Raw genomic sequence first — 22,124 nt, 5'->3', positions numbered from 1 at the left:
GATCGTACCCACAAACCGTTAGATTGTCCAGGTAAACAAAGACATCTGTTAAGTGTTCCTTAGCAATGATGTCATATATGGCCCTTTGAAAGCATGAACCCCATTTGTGACCCCAAAAGGCAAACGAGTGAACTGGTACAACCTCTGTCCGGATTCAAACCCGGTGTAGATGCGATCAGCCTCCGCGATTGGAATCTGATGATATGCGCTGCGGAGATCTAAAGTGCTGTATACCGAGTACTGTGCCACTTGACGAACCAGGGAATCCAATCCCGGGAATGGGTAGGCGTCCAATTCCGTAAACCGATTAATCGTCTGCGAGTAGTCAATTACCAAGCGTTTGCGATGATTTTCGGTCTGGACTACCAAAACTTGAGCTCTCCAAGGTGATCGACTTGGTTTGATTATGCCCTCCTTTAGAAGTCGACTAGTCTCCTCAGCAATAAATTGCGTTCAGCACGTGAGTAGCGTCGCGATTTAACGGCAACCGGGGTGCAGTCAGGAGTCAAATTGGCAAACAGCGACAGGGGTTCAATTTCCATCCCGGCCAGAGCACACACAGAAAGAGTGTTGTCACCACCAAATTCCATTTCTAACCGACCATGACGACGGAGAAAATCGTATCTGAGCAATACTTTGGCACATAACGTTGGTAAGACCATTACATGCACATCCGGAAACATTCGGCCATTAATCACTAGCTTCAGTCGGCATTCTCCTTTAGTACGCAGCCAAAGAGCTTGGGAAGCCATGAAAATTTGGCGTGTTGTCCCGAGAATCGGCCAGCCATGCCTCTGGACGAGTCGATAGCTATCAGTAGAGCCCGTGTCGATCAAGGCATTTGCCATCTGTCCCTCAATCATAACTGGAATACCAGCGTTGGACAGTCCAAACGGGCCGGTAGTTGTCGAGTCATTCAAGGGGGGGGGGGGGGGGGTGATCGAGCCACGCGAGTGGGCCCGACGCCGGCCAGCATCGAGTGTGGAGCCGATCGAGCCCCAGGCGATGAAAGGATCCCATTAAAGGTCGCTTGAGCCACGCGAGGTGCTGATTGTCTCTCGGTCGGCGAGATGATCCGAGTCAAGGTCGCGTGAGCCGCGCGAGACCTGCGCGGGGAGTTGATCCCAGTCAAGGCCGCACGGGGTGCTGATTGTGCCTCGGGCGGTGAGAGAATCACAGACAATGTCGAGCGAGTTCGCCTGCCTCGTGACGATTGACATACCTTTGCAAAATGTCCTTTCCGAGAGCATGAGTGACACGTCGCTTCTCGAGCCGGACAAACTGACCGTAAATGATTCCGGTTTCCGCAGAAAAAGCATTTTGCGTTACTCCTGACAGATGGAGCGGCAGCAGCAGCGGCTGTCACGTTCGTGCCTGAAGCCTCGAGAGTGTCCGTTGTCCCCGATTCCAGCGGAGGTTCAGCATCCGTTCGCTCCGCCGTAGCAGCGCTCTATGGTCGCTCACCAATTATCCCCGCAGTGACGTACGGGCGACCGTACGCTTCCGATTGTGTCTGCGCCTCGGAGTAAACGAGTGCCAACTCATGTGCCTTCGCCAGCGTTAGATCCGTCATTTCCAGCAATCTTTGACGTATTATCGGCGAGTGAATCCCCGAAACAAAAGAATCACGCATCAAATCATCACACACCTGTTCGTACGTCCGAGCTTCAGCTATACAGTGCTTTGCTGAACGACGGAGGTCCTGGATGAAGTGGTCGAAGGACCCTTCGGAATCCAGTCATCGTGAAGCGAGCAGGTAGCGAGTGCAGACCACGCTCCGAGTCTTAATGTAGATTCGACGTAGGTCCGCTTCGGCGGCAGCGAGCGTGTCGCACTGAGAAATGTACTCGTAGACAGAATGGGACACGTGGGAATTAAGAACAGCTAGCTTGGTCTCATCCGGGAGGTCCGCCTGGGCTCCCAGGTAGCTTGTCATTAGACGTAGCCAGTGCTTGGGCTGGGCAGACGAGTCCGGCGCTTGAGGGTCCGCTCCAAAGATTGGTACATGTATCAGCTTTGAGTCTTGACGATCTCGTTCAAGACAAGAGATGTATTTCGATTAATTGTTGTAAAAACCAGAGTTACAACATTGGCTCAGTTCGTGAGTTTAATCGAAATAGATACCCAGCAATACCTGAAAGAAAACCAGCGAACGTCATATCAATATTCAGCATTCATCTGGATCAGTAATGGGTTTACAAACGAGCACAAGCAAGCCTCGAACAAAGTGGTTGTATGTACCATCTATTTAAGCACCTACGTAACATACAGTAAATGTCACAGGAATGATCATTGCGCTGGATGTCCGAGTTCTAATAACTGATGCGCAGTGGACAGAAGTCGCATATCACCTGGGCTCAGACTTAGACACAATTTCACGACAGTCACTCTCGCTGAGCTCCAGAGATCCTGTGTGGAGATGGGAGAAACTTCCAGAAGGACAACCATCACTGCAACACTCCACCGATCTGGGCTTTATGGCAGAGTGGCCAGACGGAAGCCTCTCCTCGGTGAAAGACACATGAAAGCCCTCAGAATCTTGTTTCTCACAGTGAGAGTCCTTTAGGTGCTTTTTTGCAAACTCCAAGTGGTTCCACCAAGCGCCTCTTTAAGTGGCCCAAAGATATGGTTTTTCCGAAGGGGCGAGGTCATGCGAGTAGGGTGGATGAGGAAGACACTCAAAATGCAGGTCCTCGATTGTTGCAACTGTAGCGCGGGCAGTATGGGGTCACGCATTGCCATGCTGCAGCAAAACACCGGCAGTGAGTAGTCCACGACGTTTTTATCTGATTGGGTTCAGATGATTTTTAAGGAGGTCGCAGTATGATGCACTGGTGACTGTGGTCCCTCTGGGCATGTAATGCTCTACAAGTGGGCCTCGGCTATCCCAGAAGAGCGTCAGCATCACTTTTACAGCGGACGGACAGCTGTGTGCGGAATTTTTGGACTTCGGTCAAGTTGAATGGCGCCACTCTTTGCTTGCCCTCTTCGTTTCTGGCTTAAAGTAGTGGACCCAGCTTTCATCCCCAGTCACTATGCGCTGAAAGAAAGCATCGCCTTCTGTTTTGTAACATCACAGAAGTTCTCCACATGCGTCCACTCGCCGTTCTTTCAGTTCGGGTGTGAGTTGTCTGGGCCACCCACCTTGCAGATGCTTTGCGGAACCCCAGCATGTTGTGAATTATATGGTGTGCTGAACCATGGCTAATGTTCAATTCGGAGGCCACTTCATCCAGAGTAATGCGACGGTTTTCGCTTAACACGCGCTCAACTCCTGCAACCATTTCTGGTGTGTCTGTTGTGTGAGGCCGGCCCGAGCGAGCAGCGTCTGCCACACTGGACACTCCACTTGTACACTTCCTGTCCCAGTCGTACACATGCTGCAACAATAATCATGTGTCACCATATTGCATCTTTATTTTGCCTTTATTTTGATTTCACTGGGATTCACACCGTCACTTCCCAAGAAAGGGATGACAGAACGTTGCTCCTCTCTGGTGCATGCTTCTATGGGAGCCGCCATCTTGGAACTGCTCTACTGACATCATACGCTCAATGTTGCCAGATCTAAAACAGGCAAAATATTACTCTTACCCATAGATATAACATATGTCGTCTACAACTACACACATGACATTCTCGGATTTATATCGCCATTTTAAGGTTACTTATTGACTGGTCCTTAGTCACGTGAAAAAGTAAGTACACCTCATGTAAAGTTTTGACTTTTTCAACATATTTCAACATACAGCTATTTGATCTTCATTTCAACAATATTGATAGATAAAGGTGATATAATATAACAAATATCATGAATCATTTACATTTTGTAGTCCATTGTATAATTTAAATAAACATAAATGCAAATTTCGCATGTGGAAAAAGTAAGTACTCCCTTGGCTCTAATAGGTGGTATTGCCCCCTTTGGCAGAAACAACCTCAAGTAGGCGTTTCTTATAACTGTCTACCAGTCTCTGACATCGACTGGGAGAAATTTTTGCCCCGTCCTCCATGCAGAATTATTTCAGCTGTGCGATGTTTGAGGGGTTTCTTGCATGCACAGCTCGTTTCAAATCCCCCCACAACATCTCGATGGGATTTAGATCCGGGCTTTGATTTGGCCATTCCAGAACCCTCCATTTCTTTCTTTTCAGCCATTCCTTGGTGGATTTACTGGTATGTTTAGGGTCATTGTCATGTTGCAAGGTCCACCTTCGGTTGAGCTTCAACTTTCCGACAGATGGCCTCACATTATCCTCAAGCACCCTCTGGTACAATGAAGAAGTCATAGTGGATTCTATGATGGTGAGCTGCCCAGGCCCTGATGCAGCAAAGCTGCCCCAAACCATAATATTTCCACCACCATGCTTTACAGTTGGTACCAGGTTCTTGTGGTCAAATGCTGTCTTTGCTTTTCGCCAAACATGTCTTCTGGTACTGTGGCCAAATAGCTCTACCTTTGGCTCATCTGTCCAGAGCACATTGTTCCAGAAGCGCTGGTCTTTGCCTAGGTTTTCATTTCCAAACTTTAGTCTTGCCCTGATGTTCTTTTTGGACAGCAAAGGTTTCCTCCTGACACACCTCCCATGTAGATCAAATTTGTGCAGCCTCTTTCTAATGGTAGACTCGTGCACTTTGACATCAACAGTGGCAAGAGCTACCTGTAGGTCCCGTGATGACATTCTGGGGTTCTTCGAGACTTCTCTCAGCATCTTGCGGTCTGCTCTCGGGCTGAACTTGCTGGGGTGGCCTGGCCTGAACAAGTTGGCAGTTGTTTGGAATCTTCTCCACTTGTAGATGATCTTCCGGACAGTCGAATGATTGATTTCAAATTGTTTGGAGATCTTTTTAAATCCCTTCCCAGACTCGTAGGCATCTATAACCTTCTTTCTGAAGGCCTCAGAGAGCTCTTTTGATCTAGGCATGGTGATGCTGCACACTTCAACAACAAAGAGCAAACCAAACTAAATGTCTGAGGATTAAATAAGACAGGTTCCTCCAAGATCCTCTCCAACGATGTTCTAATCATTTGCACCTGAGCTGGTGCACCTGATTCTAATTTTAGGTATTTGAAGTAGTGATAAATGTGGGGGTGTACTTACTTTTCCACTTGCGAAATTTGCATTTATGTTTATTTAAATTATACAATGGACTATAAAATGTAAATAAAAACCACCTTTAGAGGCCATTTTTCCCCGCAAAGCGGGGGTTGGCCTTTTTCGGGAACCATGGTTGTTGTTGTTTTTCGGTCCCCTTTTTGAAGCAATGTTTTACGGCCGGATGCCCTTCCTGACGCCAACCCTTTTTGCCGCCTTTAACGACAAACAGGGAATTACCAGTGAACTGGTACTCGATTAGCCGACCTCGGAAGGATGACAGGCTGAGTCAACCCCCCTGGCGTTAATTCAGCAATCGACCAGGATTCGAACCCAGGATCCTAGGATCCTAAGCCGGCACCCTAGCCACTAGCCCAACACCAGGGATGGACTATAAAATGTAAATGTTCCATGATATTTGTTATGTTATATCACCTTTATCTTTCAATATTGTTGAAATGAAGATCAAATAGCTGTATGTTGAAATATGTTGAAAAAGTCAAAACTTTACATGGGGTGTACTTACTTTTTCACGTGACTATATACATATATATATACACATATATATATATATATATATATATATATATATATATCTATATATATATATATATATATATATATATATATATATATATATATATATATATATATATATACAGTGAAACCTTGACTTACGAGTTTAATTCGTTCTGTGACCGAGCTCGTAACTCAATTTGCTCGTTTCTCAAATTAAATTTCCCCATTAAAATGCATTGAAATGCTATTAATCCGTTCCAGCCCGCCAAAAATCACACCAATTTTTTTTTAAATATACAGTATATATATAAATATCTCGCGCTTTATATTTCACCTGAATGCAGCATACAAGTTGGCAGGATGGCCTGGACTGGAGGTACGCACACTTGACTCTAAACTGTCCAGCCTGGGTTTGAATCCCGACCCAGCTATAACCTGTCATGTCGGTGTTTCACAGGCAGGGTGATTCATCAATGTGTGTACCGCTAAACTGGGCGCCCCGTTTGCGTCACATTAGTTGTTGGATGTTAAGGATCTCACCGTGTCTTCCACAAAGAGAAGGCGAGCTATCGCCGGCACTCTGAACAAGTTGTGGCCTGGCATGCTCTTCTCCTCTGCCGTTATATACGTCCTCCTCGGCATCCTTTTCCAGAAGAGCCCTGTCTCGTCAAAGTTGAAGATTTGTTGGGGGATGTATCGTTCGGCTTCTATCAGTTCGGCAAAAGTTATAATAAAATCTTCAGCCGCCTTCACATCCGAGCTTGCTGCCTCACCATGCCTGACGACGGAGTGAATGCCGGTCCTCTTCTTAAAATTATCAAACCATCCCCGACTGGCTTTGAATGACTTCCGATGCCTTGTCCGTTGATGTTCCCGCCGCCTGCTGCACCAAATCCCCGTAAATGTCTCGTGCCTTCTCACAGATGATGCTCTCGGTCACGGTATCTCCTGCGAGCTGCTTCTCCGTCAACCACACAAACAACAACTTCTCCATCTCTTCATGGATAGAGGTCCGGAGCTTTGAAATAATCTTAACGCCCTTGGCTGGCGTTATAGCCTTTATCGACTCCTTCTGCTTCAAAATCGTACATATCGTAGAAGTACTACGATCGTACTGCCTCGCCAAGTCGACAACACGCACACCTCGCTCATGTTTTTCGACGATTGCGTGTTTTATATCCAAGCACATCATCCTCTTCTTCTTCTCAGTACTGCCCTTGGCACTCAATTTCTTAGGACCCATGGTTAAAACTAATACATTTTCCAAAATAACCAAAATGCGAAAACAAAGCAGCAGCGATATACGGCAGAGATGCTTGCACGGCAAGATAACCACGTGACCGGAACCCACCTGGTGGCGGGTGGCGTAAGCTCGTAACTCAGATCTCGGCTCGCATCTCAAAGCAAAAAACCGCCCGAGCGACGGCTCGTATCTCGGAAAACTCGTAAGTTGGTGCACTCGTAAGTCAAGGTTTCACTGTATATATATATATATATATACACAAAGAATTAAGTTAAGCACCCCCCCCCCCCCCCCGTTTTTTTACAACCTCGCACATTACAAGTTTGTTGTCGTCAAAACAGTGTAATATACCCATGATATTGCTATATTTTCTGGAGAAGTGATATTATGGTCACATAAAAACATAATAATCATGCCGTTTTCAATATTTTATTCTGAATAATTTAAGGTGAAATTTTTTGGGAATTTTAGGCATATTTTCACCTCAATTTAAGTATGGAGCTATAGGTCCATCACGGACAGTGTGGATGACGTTTATGTTTTCTAACGTACAGTCATTGTTCTGAGAAGACCTCTAGCGATCTTTGCGTCAATCCCATCTTCATGGATGACAACGCCAGGCCTCACCGTGCGAGACGCGTCCGAGCCTTGCTGGAGCAAGGTGCTGTGACAACCATCCCCTGGCCTGCGTACAGTCCTGACCTGAACCCCCTCGAGCACGTTTGGGACATGTTGGGACGACAAATTGCGAAGATGGTCCCTCCAATAGCCAATCTGGATGAATTGGAACGTGCATTACATCGGGAATGGAACAACCTGCCACAGCAACGCATACGACGGCTTACAGGATCTATCTACAGGATCTATCTACAGGATCTATCTACAGGATCTATCTTACAGGATCTACAGCGAGACGTAGGGTTGAGTCAGTGATCCGATCACGTGGGTCCTACACACGTTATTGACGCAAAGATCGCTAGAGGTCTTCTCAGAACAATGACTGTACGTTAGAAAACATAAACGTCATCCACACTGTCCGTGATGGACCTATAGCTCCATACTTAAATTGAGGTGAAAATATGCCTAAAATTCCCAAAAAATTTCACCTTAAATTATTCAGAATAAAATATTGAAAACGGCATGATTGTTATGTTTTTATGTGACCATAATATCACTTCTCCAGAAAATATAGCAATATCATGGGTATATTACACTGTTTTGACGACAACAAACTTGTAATGTGCGAGGTTGTAAAAAAACGGGGGGGGTGCTTAACTTAATTCTTTGTGTATATATATATATATATATATATATATATATCTATATATATATATATATATATATATATATATATATATATATATACATACACACACACACTTGAACACAAATTGCATTCTAAATACTTCCAAGGATCCCCAGTTTTGCAGTACTTGGACATGTTCTCAAAGGTTATGTGTTCGACTTCAATCGCACGAAACTTCGAGCACGAAAATTGAAGTGTATACGAACACTGTGTGGAATATTGTGCTCTATTAACTCTCTAGTTTGGGCTGCACTTGTTCATCTGTCTTTATTACTTGCGAAAATCTAAGATTTTTCAAGTACAGTATATTGGTTGGTCTTGTGCGTTATTCTATCTGTTTGTCTGTATGTCAGTCGCCCGCAGGTCACAATTTTCAACCGATCTTCACAAAACGTCACCAAATGGTAGAGTTTGTCATAAGCAAGAAGCCTATTGTTTTGGGGATCAAAAGGTCAATAGGTCAACATAGGCCAAAGGTCACCAACTTTGTCAAATTTCTAAAATCCTCAATTTTCGTCCGATTGACATGAAATATGAAGAGGATTTGCATATCTGGTCAATGAATTAAATCACCAATTATATTTTAGGTCAACATAGGCCAGAAGGTAAGCATTGGCTAAATTTCTAAAATCCTCAATTTGCATCCAATTGACTTGAAATTTTAAACGGATTTGCATATACTAGGGCATTGCCCGTACTATATCTATATCTAAAATTATATCCCCCCCCTCTATTTACATGAAATGGTTTGGTCCAAAGCGAACGGCTTGCGAGTACGGTGACAATCCCCCCCCTCTATTTACATGCAATGGTTTGGTCCAAAGCGAACGGCTTCCGGAGTTTGGTAAAGAAATCGCCATCGCGTGCACAAACGCGCAGGAAAGCGAATGAATCGCAAATTCGGTTTTATTAGTTTTAAAACATAGTTTAACGCCAACATAGTTTGCAAACGTGAAATAAATGAATACGCTCTCAAATGTGCCATCCGAGGCAGAGTGTGTCCTCCACGTTCGGCACACGCGATCGTTCGCTGCTCTCTGATTGGTTGAATCGTTTTTTGGACATAGCTCGGTAAGTAATTGTCCGATTAATATGAAACCTTGAAAAGGCACATCCTCGGGTCCCCAGCAATATACCTGGCAAGTTAAAAGTATATCGGACCCGTGGTTGTCGAGAAACAGCGGTCACAGACAAACAAACGTACAAACGTACAAACGTACAGACAGAGATTACTGGAATTATAGATAGATGGTCACTGAATTCATCCGCCAAGTATTTTTGAGGTAAACATTGGCCCAAAGGTCAACATCGGCCGAATTTATAAAATCCTCAATATTCATCTCATTAATTTGAAATTTGAAGAGGATTTGCATATCTGGACAATAAATTCAACCACTAAGTATTTTTGAAGATAACATCGGCCAAAAGGTCAACATAGGCCGAATATCTAAAATCCTCAATTTTGGTCTGATTGCCTTTAAATTTAAAGAGGATTTGCATACCAGGTCACTGAATTCAACCCCCAACTATTTTTGAATCAACATAGGCCAAAAGGTCAACATAGGCCAAAAGGTCAACATAGGCCAAAAGGTCAACATAGGCCAAAAGGTCAACATAGGCCAAAAGGTCAACATAGGCCAAAAGGTCAACATAGGCCAAAAGGTCAACATAGGCTAGGTTTCTAAAATCTTCAATTTTCATCTGATTGACTTGAAATTTAAAAAAGATTTGCATACCAGGTCACTTCTGGCAAAACTTGGTGGATGATTTGGTAAGGTGACAAGAACAAACAGATTCAATTTTGTTTCAGGTCCGTATCTAGATCTGACCTATCGGTGGGATACAAAACGTAAACTATTCAGCCTGGTTGAGGTATGCTCTCTACCGAGTGCTGTTCTAGTTCTATGTTATAGCTCTTCCACGAGCATCCACCATGTATTGAAAAAAATGCCCCCACATTTGCAGATTTGTCATTCGCTGCATTTTCCAGGATCGTATCCCCCGTGAATGCGGGGGCCTGACTGTATGTGGGAGTGGGACGTAAGTCCCAGTTTCCCTTAACACTCTCCAGCACCCAGTACATGAAATGTTTTTTTTTGCTATCGTAAGACTTCTGTATTTTATATGCAAGGCAGACAGCGAAGGTACTGTAAAAATCTAATTGAGGGAAAAAGATGAATGAAAAAATAAAAAGGAAAGTTGTGGGGGAAATAGTGATAAGGAAGAAGATGCATATTTTGCGATTGATGTTGACTCATGGTGTTCATTTTTATTTTTATTTTCCAGATGGAACCAACTCTCTCAGGTAAAGTTTTCATGATGATTTAGACATGCATTTCTAAATCATTTCAGCTTTTTGTATTTTGATCAAGGCTCGTAATCGAGTTGACGTGTGTTCACTGTTTTGAATTGTTTAAAAAAAATCCTTCAACAAGGACACATAAAATTTTGCCAAACATCAATTATTTTTTTACTATCTAAATAATTTTTTAAAATATATAGGCGGCTTCAAAATAATGTTAACATTTATATGGGACTATATATCTCAGAAGTGTTAAAGATTTTTTTGATGCACCCTGCATATTCATTTTTCATTCAAAAAAATTAATTTCAGGCATGCAACACTTCCACCACAACTTCATGGATTTCTGATTAATTTTTTTAATCACAAAATAGTTTTATAATATGGTTGAGTAATTGAGTTTTAAAATGATTTTTCCTCCTTTGATACATCACAATATTATTCACATCTGTTTAAAGGTCATTCATTTTTCATCTATTCTCATTTTACTTTTTATTACATTATATGCTTATTATTATTGTCATTATTATTGTTATTTTTATTATGATTGGTTTTTGGCTTCAAGCCCCTCTTGCACATCTGAAATTTACACTTATGGCAAATGCCTATTGTAATATGCTTTCGGGTTATGGCTATGCCTTTTTCTTTTAAAATCATGACTGCTTGTTGCTGACTTATTCAGAGAAGAGATCAGTTGCATTGACCCAAGCAATGAAATTGTAGTTTGAAATATAACTAGGAATTTAAAGTACTAGTGTGAGTAAACTAAATCTTGGGCCAGCTATAAACTGTCATCCCGGTGTTTCACAGGCAGGGTGATTCACCAATGTGTCCCTCGGATGTACGTTAAACGGGCATCCTATCTGCCAGCATTAGTTGCTGGGCGTTAAAGACCACATGATGTCTTTCGCAAAGAGTTGGTGAGCTATCGCACCATGGCCAAATTCGAAAATTCCTGCCCTAATATTAGTCGAACATCAGGCCTGGCCAGCCGGTTTGTAAAAGACTTGGGCCAAGCTTTCCTTGGCCAATCTCACAAGAACGTGGGATTAATTATGTTTGTCAAAGAAGGTGTATGGGCGTAAATAAAATCCCACAGTTGTGTTTGGGATATGTTGGCCCGGGTTCTGCTGTAGAGCACGTGTTTTGGCCACGCTAGTTATTTTCCTTGTTGTGAATGAATTCTGTGGTCTGGAGTGTCAGCTTAAATAATCTACAGTTTTATTGTGGAATCCATTGTTTTGGCCATTGTAATTTAGTTCCCATTAATTGAGGTTTAATGTGCAATTTATATTTGTCGAAAGATGTAGTTTGATGATACTCTGTGTTCAAGTGATGTTGAAGAAAAGAAAAACTGTTGCACTTCTGCTGTGATGTAATTGGCTAATAGTGTTCACTGGCGCTCTGATTCCAATGGTTAACACAGTTGTCATCCCAGATAAGGAACGGCCAAAGTGCATGTCGCCATCCCTTTGCTCTCCTTCATTTTCCTCTTGTCTATTGCCAATGGTCTGCAATCCATATTTCTCCGGTCACACTCAGAAGACCTTACTTTGCATTGACGTTTTCAACACTGTACTCATCTATATTGTCAGTGTCTCCATTGCAACTGTCAGTGTATCCTGAAATGTTTTTTGTTTTTTTTCAACACCCCCCTCCCCCCCCCCCCCCCCCCATCTCTTGCGCTCCTATAAATCAGTACTTTCACCAATCTGGAGATGCCACGTAGCATGCGCAAATCTCACTTCGGACGCTGGCGATACCGTAGCCATGTTGATCCAACAACCTTTACAAAAGGCTATGGGAAGCACTTGCTGAGGAAAACAGGTCAGCATCTTGAAGTATCTTGCTTTCGTTGTTCCGTACTTGTACAGTGCATTCAGAAAGTATTCAGACCCCTTCACTTTTTTCACATTTTGTTATGTTGCAGCCTTATGCTGAAATCGTTTAAATTAATTTTTTCCCTCATCAATGTACACTCAATACCCCATAATGACAAAGAGAAAACAGGATTTTAGAAAGTTTTGCAAATTTATTAAAAAGAAAAAAACTGAAATATCACATTTACATAAGTATTCAGACCCTTTGCTATGACACTTGAAATTTAGCTCAGGTGCCTCACATTTCTCTTGATCATCTTTGAGTTGTTTCTACACCTTGATTGGAGTCCACCTGTGGTAAATTCAATTGATTGGACATGATTTGGAAAGGCACACACCTGTCTTTGGAAAGGCACACAGCACAGTGGCCTCCATAATTTTTAAATGGCAGAAGTTTGGAACAACCAGGACTCTTCCTCGAGCTGGCCGCCCGGACAAACTGAACAATCGGGGGAGAAGGGCCTTGGTAAGAGAGGTGACCAAGAACCCGATGGTCACTCTGGCTGAGCTCCAGAGAACGACTCGGTGAACGACACATTAAAGCCCACAGAATCTTGTTTCTCACAGTCTGACAGTCCTTTCGGTGCTTTTTTGCAAACTCCAAACGGGCTTTCATGTGTCGACATGTCGACAAATAAGAACGAAAAAATATCTCAGCAATTTCCCATCTGTTTATTTTTTTAATTTATTTTACATATGTGAATTACATGTCCATGCACATGTGAAATGGAGTTTGTTTATTCATTCTGGATGTGAACACGATGTTGAAAACTGGTGTGAAAACAAAAAAAAGAAGATCGATGGAATGAATGGAAGTTTAAACAGGATTACCTTTACTTCCGGATAATAATGAATGAAAGAAGAGCGAAGAAATATATGTCGGCATTATTGTTGATGTTTTTGTGATGACTGTCATCAAACGTAAAAGTAATATATGTTAATGGAAAAGAAAAAGCGAATTTTTAATACATGTCGACATTTTCCTGTCTGAGCTATTTGGGCGGTGTGTGATACATCGTGCTGCGATATATATATATATATATATTTTAAAAATTATATCTCGGCATTTTCCCGTGTGTGCATGAATTTTCTTGATTATTGCTGACTATTTTCTTGATTATTGATGGTCTAAAACCATCAATAAATATTAAATTTAATGGTGAGTTAGATTGGAGATAAAGGCGTGAGAGAGTGTCAATGGCCTTTATATTATTGGCCTTTGAAAATGCATTTCGCTCTATAAACAGAAACTTTCATCGGATTTTATTCCCGTGTTTTTTTCAATCAAGTCTAAAACCATGTTAGCAACTGTTAAACATGAAATGAGGTATCGAATTAGAGTTGAAATAAAACTGTGAGAGAGAGAGCAAGACACCACGGGCCGAACAAAACAGGCCTCAAAGCTATGTGAGTAAATAAAATGGTGGATATTTGTTTATGAAGCCTCGTCCAGAATGGGTGGAGCTACTCTCTCAATGGAGGAAGCCACACCCCCGGACAGACGTTCAACAGACAGACAGAAAGAATCACCTACGGAGAATATAATATAGATGCTCGGGAGAGGGAGTCTGGCTTTTACACACAAAGAACATACTAAAAATACAGAGGTACATCAAAGGAACATCAAGTACAGAACAGTTACATCAGTAAGCCAGGATCTCTATCTCTCTCTCTCTCTCTCTCTCTGTCTCTCTGTCTCTGTCTCTCTGTCTCTCTCTTGTTGGCTTTCCCAGTGATCTCATTTTTATACTCTCGAACATGGCCGATTATCTCATCAGTCGAGGCCACAGCAGATGCAATGTTTTGAATTATGCCGCAATCGACCGGAGGTTGCCACGTACAGGCGAGAGGAATTGCAAACATCTTGCCGACAGGGGGCATCTTGACCTTTGGATGGACATGCAAATATTCAGTTTTAAGACCATTTTATTAACCAAAATACAATTACTAATTTGCCAACATTATAATTCAAATTCACGACCATTTAAAATGGTACACTATTTCGTTTAACATTCAAGATGTAACATATAAATTTCATATGAATAATTGGACAAATGTTTCCTTTTGCGAGATGCGAGTACAAAAGTGTTTGCATTTATCAATTCAAAACAGAGGCTGCTGTGACCATGAGCTCCACACATCTCCCACAAACACTCCAAGCGGGGGGTTGGCTGGCCTTCACCCCACCCTGCCATCTCACCAACAGCACGAGTGTGGCACGGCTGGGGCACAGCACTCTCAGAGCAGAACTTATTAACAAAACATAGTCTCCAATAAATCAATCACCTTAATAATTACCCAATTAAAATACATTTCTCCTTTGTACCATTCTTACTCAGTAAATCAATGTTAGTGTGTCTGTTGGTGTGTGTCTGCCTGTACATGTTGATTAAAAATCTTCGACAAACACAACAAAATGTGAAACAATCAAGGAGTGTCAATACTTTCTGAAGGCACTGTAGGATGCACCCCAGTATCTGCTTGCAGTCTGCAAGCATGCTCCCCTAGTACATGTTATATTATCACAAGTGTTTTAACAGAACAGATTTGCATTTCTGCTCTTTTCATATATTTTCTGTATTTGTCATGCCTAACTTATTGTGGTACTCCTCTCGCACCTCATTCCCCTCTCCGCCCCTCCCTCACCCAATTTTTTTCTGTTAACACGTACACTTTATTCACCAATGCACAGATCAATTTCATTGTGGACAACCATGGTAATGAAGGGGTTGTGGTATTTGGTTCCCAAAGGTCTCTTCCTAGTTTGTAAAATGTTGAGTCCCTGTGATTTGATGTCTCCTAATTTGCTTCATTTTATTGCAGGTGAATGGAACACCTTGAGGTAAGTTGTGCATTTTCATTGATTTTGTTTTTTTTTGGATTTGTAGAAACACCTTCTTTTTTTTCTTTTTTTAAAGGATATTACATATTTACCTCCACCACCAAAGGTGGATGGAGGTCATGTTTTCACCCCTGTTTGTTTGTTTGTCTGTCTGTTTGTGAAGAAGATATCTCAAAATGATTTGGGGATGGATTCGGATGAAACTTGGCAGAGAGGTTGGGTATGTGACACGGACGAAATGATTAGATTTTGGTGAAGATCCGGATCCGGGTCCATCTACTCGAGGTTTTTAAGTGATTCTTCACCTTTGGGAGATGGGGGCAAAAATGATACATAGGATATCTCAAAAAGGTATGTACGGACTTGGACGAAACTTGGTTGACAGGTTGGGGGTGTGTGACAAGATTGAATCGATTCGATTTTGGTGAAGATCTGAACATGGATTCGGATGTGAGAATTATTTAATTGTTGAAGTGATTCTTCACCATTGAGTAAAACCGATATGTAGCCGGATATCTCAAAAAGTTATGGGTGGATTTGGACCAAACTTGGTGGATAGATTGGGGGTGTGACAAGACAGAATCGATTCGATTTTGGTGAAGATTTGAATATGGATTTGGATACAAGAGTTATTTAATTTTTGAAGTGATTCTTCGCCATTGAGAGATCGGGTGAAAAGCGATATGTAACATCTTTTAAAAAGTTGTTGACGAGTTATGAATAAACTTGGTGGACGAGTTGGTTAGGTGACGAGAACAAGCCGATTCGATTTTGGTTGAGGTCCGAATCCAGATTCGGTGTATCAGTGGGATAGAAAGCATAAACTGTTCAGCTTGGCGGATGTATGCGCTCTACCGAGTGCCCTCTAGTTTCTGTAGCATGGCCCCTACACCTGCATTCATTGGTTTTCCACGCATTAGCGAAAACATCTTGCATACATCCAATAGTGTTTCAAATTTTCAGGCCGTTACCCAATTTTCCTTTACTGATGCTTTTACCCCTTGTCACTTTTTAATTTGCTCATATTTAATTGTGGTGATATTTACAAGCTCTATGCATCTTAAAGTGCATACACATTCCACAAGGTATGTTATTATAGTTTCAGCTATGAAGGTACTGTACTGAAATGTCTTCCAACTCAGCTCGCAGCTGAATACTTTGGAGAGGTCTGCAAAAGACAGCGCGCGAAGGCGAAATATGCGCAGAAACTTGTGCCGTGAAGCACGCCGAATGACCCACCAGGGCTTCTTGAAACGACTTCAGGATATGGGCACGTGCAAAAACCATAGCAAATCCCACGACCAAAATTGTTTTCTCAATTATCTCGTATCGTATTTTATTGTTTCTTGTTTTACAGACACTGATTCTTTTCATTTATGTTTGACTTTATAGATTCCAGCAATCTTTCACAAAAGGAAAATGCTTGCAATGATGGTCTTGGCAATGACAATTGTGATGTGCTCATGCCAAATCAAGGACAGAAGGAAGATAATGCTTTGGAAGCACAAATGCTTTGCTCACCAATACTGCAAAATGGAATGAGAAGGAACGCTAACACTGTGACTGAATATGATGAAAGTGACTCTCAGAATGAGCCTGCAAGTCAAACACAACCAGAAGGCACATCATCACAGCCATCGTCAAACCGAAGCAAAGCTGCCATGAACAGTGATCACAGTTTTGAAAGTCCAGCAACGGCTGAAGGAAGAATTGAAGAGGAAGAGGATCGGCAAGGCTTGATGCAAACGAATGAAATATTAAACGAATCAGAGGCGATAGAAAGGGTTATCACAGAAAAGCCAGGTATGAAATTTATGCTTCAGGAAGAGGGAGCTTCTCTCGGTTCCTGAAGTTCTCTTCCTTGTTTGTAAAATGTTGAGTCCATGTATTTTGACATCTCCTAATTTACTTCATTTTTCTTGCAGGTGATGGGAAAACCTTGAGGTCAGTTGTGCATTTTCCTTGATACCCATAAGTTGTGAGAATGTTCCCACACCAGGGCAATGTTTTCCATGCTTACTACTATAAACATGACACAAAAGAATTCTGTGACTGTTTGAATGTGATAATGTTGATGTAACACATCTTTTCCCCATTTTATTTAAATTTAACCTTCATTTAGGGACATGCTTTTGGATCATACACTATGCTGAGTAATTACCACCAAGTTACTCACCACATCACAACAAAAATTGAATTTGGGACAGTAAAAAGGATGTAGCAGGGATAAGATCAGTTAAAGTTAAAAAAAAAAGACTGAAATTTCACATGACTAGCTTCCATTGGTTTAATTGCAGTCCATCACCTTGACATTCTGTTAACAGTAAAGTGAAACTCCCGGTGTGTACCCTGGTTAGAATAGGTACACCGTATCCCTGCGTGTCGTAAGAGGCGACTGAGAGGTTTGGCTTCAGGAAGGGCATCCGGCCATAAAAACATTGCCTCAAAAAGAGAACCATGACAATTACAACTACATATGGGCAGGGTGCAGCCCGAAGTGGAAATCGGTTTCTGAGGTTTGGGACATGGAATGTAGGGTCAATGACAGGAGATCAGGAGAAGTGGTGGAAGTATTGGTCAGAAGAAGAGTGGACATATGTTCTGTGCAGGAGACGAGATGGAAGGGAAGTGGTGTGAGAATGGTGAAGGGTAGGCAGGGACAGAAATACAAGCTTGTGTGGCAAGGGTGCCCGGAGGGCGTGAATGGTGTTGGTGTCCTGTTTTCTGAGGAGTTTGTAGATAGTGTGGTGAGTGTGACTAGAGTGAGTGATAGGTTGATGATGGTGAAAATGATGATTGGAAAGCTCTTGGTGAACGTCATCTCGGGATATGCTCCGCAGGTTGGTCGGAGCGATGAAGAGAAGGACAAGTTCTGGTGTGCGATAGAGAAGCTGATGGAAAACGTGAAAGATGAAGAAGTTGTTGTGGTAGGAGGAGACCTAAATGGACATGTGGGAAGGAGTATGGATGGTTTTGAGGGAGTTCATGGGGGTTACAGATATGGTGTGAGAAATGGAGAAGGTGAAAGGATTTTGGAGTTTGCTGATGGAGCTGATTTGTTGATTTGTAATACTCAGTTCCAGAAAGAGGATAATAAGCTTGTTACATACACGTCAGGTGGGTCGACGACAACCGTTGACTACCTGATGGCGCGTAGGCGAGATAGGGGGCACCTCCGGGACACAAAGGTGATCCCGGGTGAGGAGGCTGTTTCACAGCACCACTTGGTTGTCTGCGACATAAGGGTGAAAGGTGCGAGGAGAGCTCGGCGGGTGAAGTACCAACCGAGAATGAAGGTGTGGAGGTTGAAAGAGGTGACAGTAAGGGAGGCATTAAAAGAGAGGCTGAGTAGGGTAGAGGATGATGTGGTTGAGCTTGAACGTGGTTGGATGTCAATGAAAGATAGTCTGTTGGGAGCCGTTCACGAGGTATGTGGATGGACAAAACGACCACCGAGGGACTTGGAAACATGGTGGTGGGATGATGAAGTTGGAAAGAGGATTGACGAGAAGAGTAAGAAGTTCAAGGAGTGGCAGAAGGCAAAGGGTACGGGAGCAGAAAAAGCAGAGCATGAAAGTTATAAGGCAGGCAAGAAGGCTGCGAAGAAAGAGGTAGCAAAGGCGCAGGAGGCATGTAGGAAAATGTTCGGAGAACGCATGGATTCGGAAGAGGGTCAGAGAGCGGTATTCAGGATTGCAAAGCAGATAGCAAAAGAGAGGTGGGATGTGATGGGGGTGAGTTGCCTGAAGGATGAAGTGGGACAAATCGTTGTGGACCCAGATGGAATTAAAGGAAGATGGAAAAGATATATGGAAATGCTGTTGAATACAGAGAATGAATGGGATGGCAACATCGAGAGTAACCCAGTTTTAGGACTGGCAGAGAAGATAACTGAGAAGGAAGTTGAGGAAGCGCTAAAAGCAATGAAGAGGAGAAAAGCGGGAGGGCCGATGGGAGTTGTGGGAGATATGTTGAAGGCAGCAGGAAGTTGGGGTGTGAAGAGAATGACAGAGATCTGTAATCTGGTGGTGAAAAAAGGCCGCATTCCAGTGGCTTGGGAACTGAGTACCCTCGTCCCTCTATGTAAGGGGAAAGGTGACCCTTTGGAGTGTGGCTCGTACCGAGTGATAAAGTTATTGGAGCATGGAATGAAGGTATTGGAAAGGGTGTTGGAGAGGAGGATAAGGAATAAAGTGAAGATTGACGAAATGCAGTTTGGATTTATGCCAGGAAGAGTAACGACAGAGGCGCTCTTTATTGTGAGGCAGTTGCAGGAGAAGTACATGGAGAAGAGGAAGAAGTTGTTTCTTGGGTTTGTTGATCTGGAGAAAGCATTCCATAGGGTTCCACGTGAAGTATTGACATGGGCATTGAGGAAGTTAGGAGTGGAGGAATGGTTGATCAGAGTAGTGATGGCAATGTACAAAAGAGCGCTGTAAGGACGAAGGACGGGAACAGTGGTGAGTTTGAGGTGAAGTTGGGAGTGCATCAGGGGTCGGTACGAAGTCCACTACTATTTGTAGCTGTGATGGAGGTGCTGGCTCAGAACGTAAAGGAGGGTTCACCATGGGAGTTATTGTATGCAGATGACCTGGTGTTGATTGCGGAAAGTATGGATGGACTGAAGGAAAAGATGAACAAGTGGAAGGAATGTATGGAGACAAAAGGTCTGAAGGTGAATATAGGAAAGACGAAGGTGATGGCAAGTGGTAAAGCATGTGGTGTGATGGAAAGAACTGGGAAGTGGCCATGTGCTGTGTGCAGGAAGGGTGACGGAGTGAATTCCATTCAATGTACAATGTGCGCTGAGTGGGTTCATCAAAAATGTAGTGGTCTGAGAGGGTCATTAATCAGTGTGGCAGCTACATTCAAATGTAAGGTGTGCACAGAGGGAGCTGCAGATGGAGGAAATGTTGAGTTGGATCTTGGAGACGGCGTGAAGCTGGAAGGTGTTAAAACATTTTGCTACCTCGGAGACATGCTGAATGGAGAAGGTGGATCAGACTCAGCAACGGTTGCTAAAGTGAGATGTGCATGGAAGAAGTTTCGGGAATTGAGTGGCGTGCTGATGAGGAGGGGAGTGTCGTTGAAGCTGAAGGGAAAGGTGTATGCTGCATGTGTGAGAAGTGTTATGATTTATGGGAGCGAGACATGGGTAATGAACGTAGAGCAGCAACGAAGGCTGGAAAGGGTGGAAATGCGAATGGTTCGGTGGATGTGCGGAGTATCGTTGAGAGAGAGGAAGACAAATGATGAATTGCGAAAGATGATGGGAATGGAGCCTGTGATTGATGCTGTGAAGAGGAACAGGTTGAGATGGTTTGGTCACGTGTTGAGGAAGGATGAAAGTGACTGGTTGAGAAGAGTGATGGAAATGAATGTAGAAGGAAGTAGAGGACGGGGAAGACTGAGAAAGACTTGGCTAAAGATGGTGGAAGAAGAAATTCGGGCAAGGGGGTTAACAAGGGGAGATGCAGAAAATAGGGCAAAATGGAGGAGATTGTCATGAGGACTGCAAGGCTAACCCCCACTCTCGCAGGGAAAATGGCCTTAAAATGCATGTTGTTGTTGTGTAGTAGTAAAGTGCTCTTGAATGTGTTTTTCTGGTGCATTTGTTGACAACTTAAATTGTTAACTGTCGTCTTCAATTCATTCATATACCATGCTCTACACAGTGTGCCGGATCTACCGAAGTAGTTTATTGGCTCAGGTTACAATCCTGGACAGGTCACTACTCTTAAACGGGAAGTCAACGCAGGAATTTGGAATTTAATCTTCAATGGTCATTTTTTTTTTTTTTGTTCGTACAACTGTCCTTTCAACACAACTTGATGGTATTTCAAAGTATTATTTATTTTGTTGAGTAATACGTCTTTCGTATTGTTGTCAAGTCATGATTGTGCAGTTCCTTCATTTATTCATGTGTAGCACGTGGTTGTGAGTTTGCATCAGTTCTTGTGGGGGGTTTTGGGAGGGGGTGTGGGGGGGGGGGGGGGGATGAAGGTGCTGCTTATGCAGTCTCCCAAGTGGTCTAAAGCAGGAATTTGTAATTTGGCCAGGATATGAATGATCGTTTTAAGGCCATTTTCCCTGCTGGAGCAGGGGTTAGCCTTGCGGGCCCCATGACAATCATGGTTCCCTGTTTGAGGCAATGTTTTTATGGCCGGATGCCCTTCCTGACGCCAACCCTTGGTCACGCTCTTACGATGCGCAGGGATACGGTGTACACACCGTGATCATTCATCCCAGCAAGCTGGTACTCAATTTGCCGACCTCGGAAGGATGACAGGCTGAGTCAACCCCCCTGGCGTTAATTCAGCGATCGACCGGGATTCGAACCCAGGATCCTAGAATCCCAAGCCGGCATGCTAACCGCTAAGGCAACACCAGGGCATGGCAACATCAAATCACCTACTCTTTCTGAAGGACACCGTGGAATCTATAAACATCAATCAAGTAATGCTGTCAGACAGGTATCATCAAGTAAATTAATGTGATTTTTTTTTTATTGCAAGAGATGCAAGTTGCAGAATCATCATCTAACTGTACCGTTTCTCTGTTTGGTATAGCTCGTGGTCTGACATTAAAGACACAATTAGTGCTTTATTTTCATGAAAAGCGCTTCAACTTTGACACAATGACAAAACTTCTTAATTTGCTATGAAATGTAAGCTTTGATATGAATCAAAGTAAAAAAAAAAAAGAAAAAAAGATATTCAATCCACAAGAAACAAACAAATGAAAGGGCCTCCTATATGATGTGACATGATATTGAATTTATTTATTTATTATTTTTCAATCTGAAAACAGTAAATTGTTCTTGAGGGATTGATCACTCAGCTTCAAACCACAACAATGGAAGAAAGGCTTTATGCTGTGCAAGTAAATCTTTTCTCAAGCATGGCCCCTACACCTGCAATGTCCTGCATCCATTGG

General features: G+C 42.9%; 1 protein-coding gene across 2 annotated transcripts in view; it reads left to right on the top strand.

The window, feature by feature from the left end:
* Positions 1-22,124, top strand: part of LOC137435295 (uncharacterized) — a 92,720-nt gene that overhangs the window by 50,112 nt on the left and 20,484 nt on the right. For both annotated transcript variants that reach the window (XM_078784451.1, XM_078784449.1), the window contains exons 8-13: positions 10,451-10,469; positions 12,166-12,293; positions 15,170-15,188; positions 16,331-16,458; positions 16,581-16,991; positions 17,114-17,132. In XM_078784451.1, the coding sequence (XP_078640577.1) occupies positions 10,451-10,469; positions 12,166-12,293; positions 15,170-15,188; positions 16,331-16,458; positions 16,581-16,991; positions 17,114-17,132 (724 nt within the window). The remainder of the gene's footprint in view (positions 1-10,450; positions 10,470-12,165; positions 12,294-15,169; positions 15,189-16,330; positions 16,459-16,580; positions 16,992-17,113; positions 17,133-22,124) is intronic.

The sequence above is a fragment of the Myxine glutinosa genome, chromosome 9 (assembly GCF_964187855.1).
Source record: "Myxine glutinosa chromosome 9, kmMyxGlut1.1, whole genome shotgun sequence".
NCBI lineage: Eukaryota > Metazoa > Chordata > Myxini > Myxiniformes > Myxinidae > Myxine > Myxine glutinosa.
The sequence above is the reverse complement of the archived record's forward strand: the minus strand, read 5'-3'. Positions and strand labels throughout refer to the sequence as shown.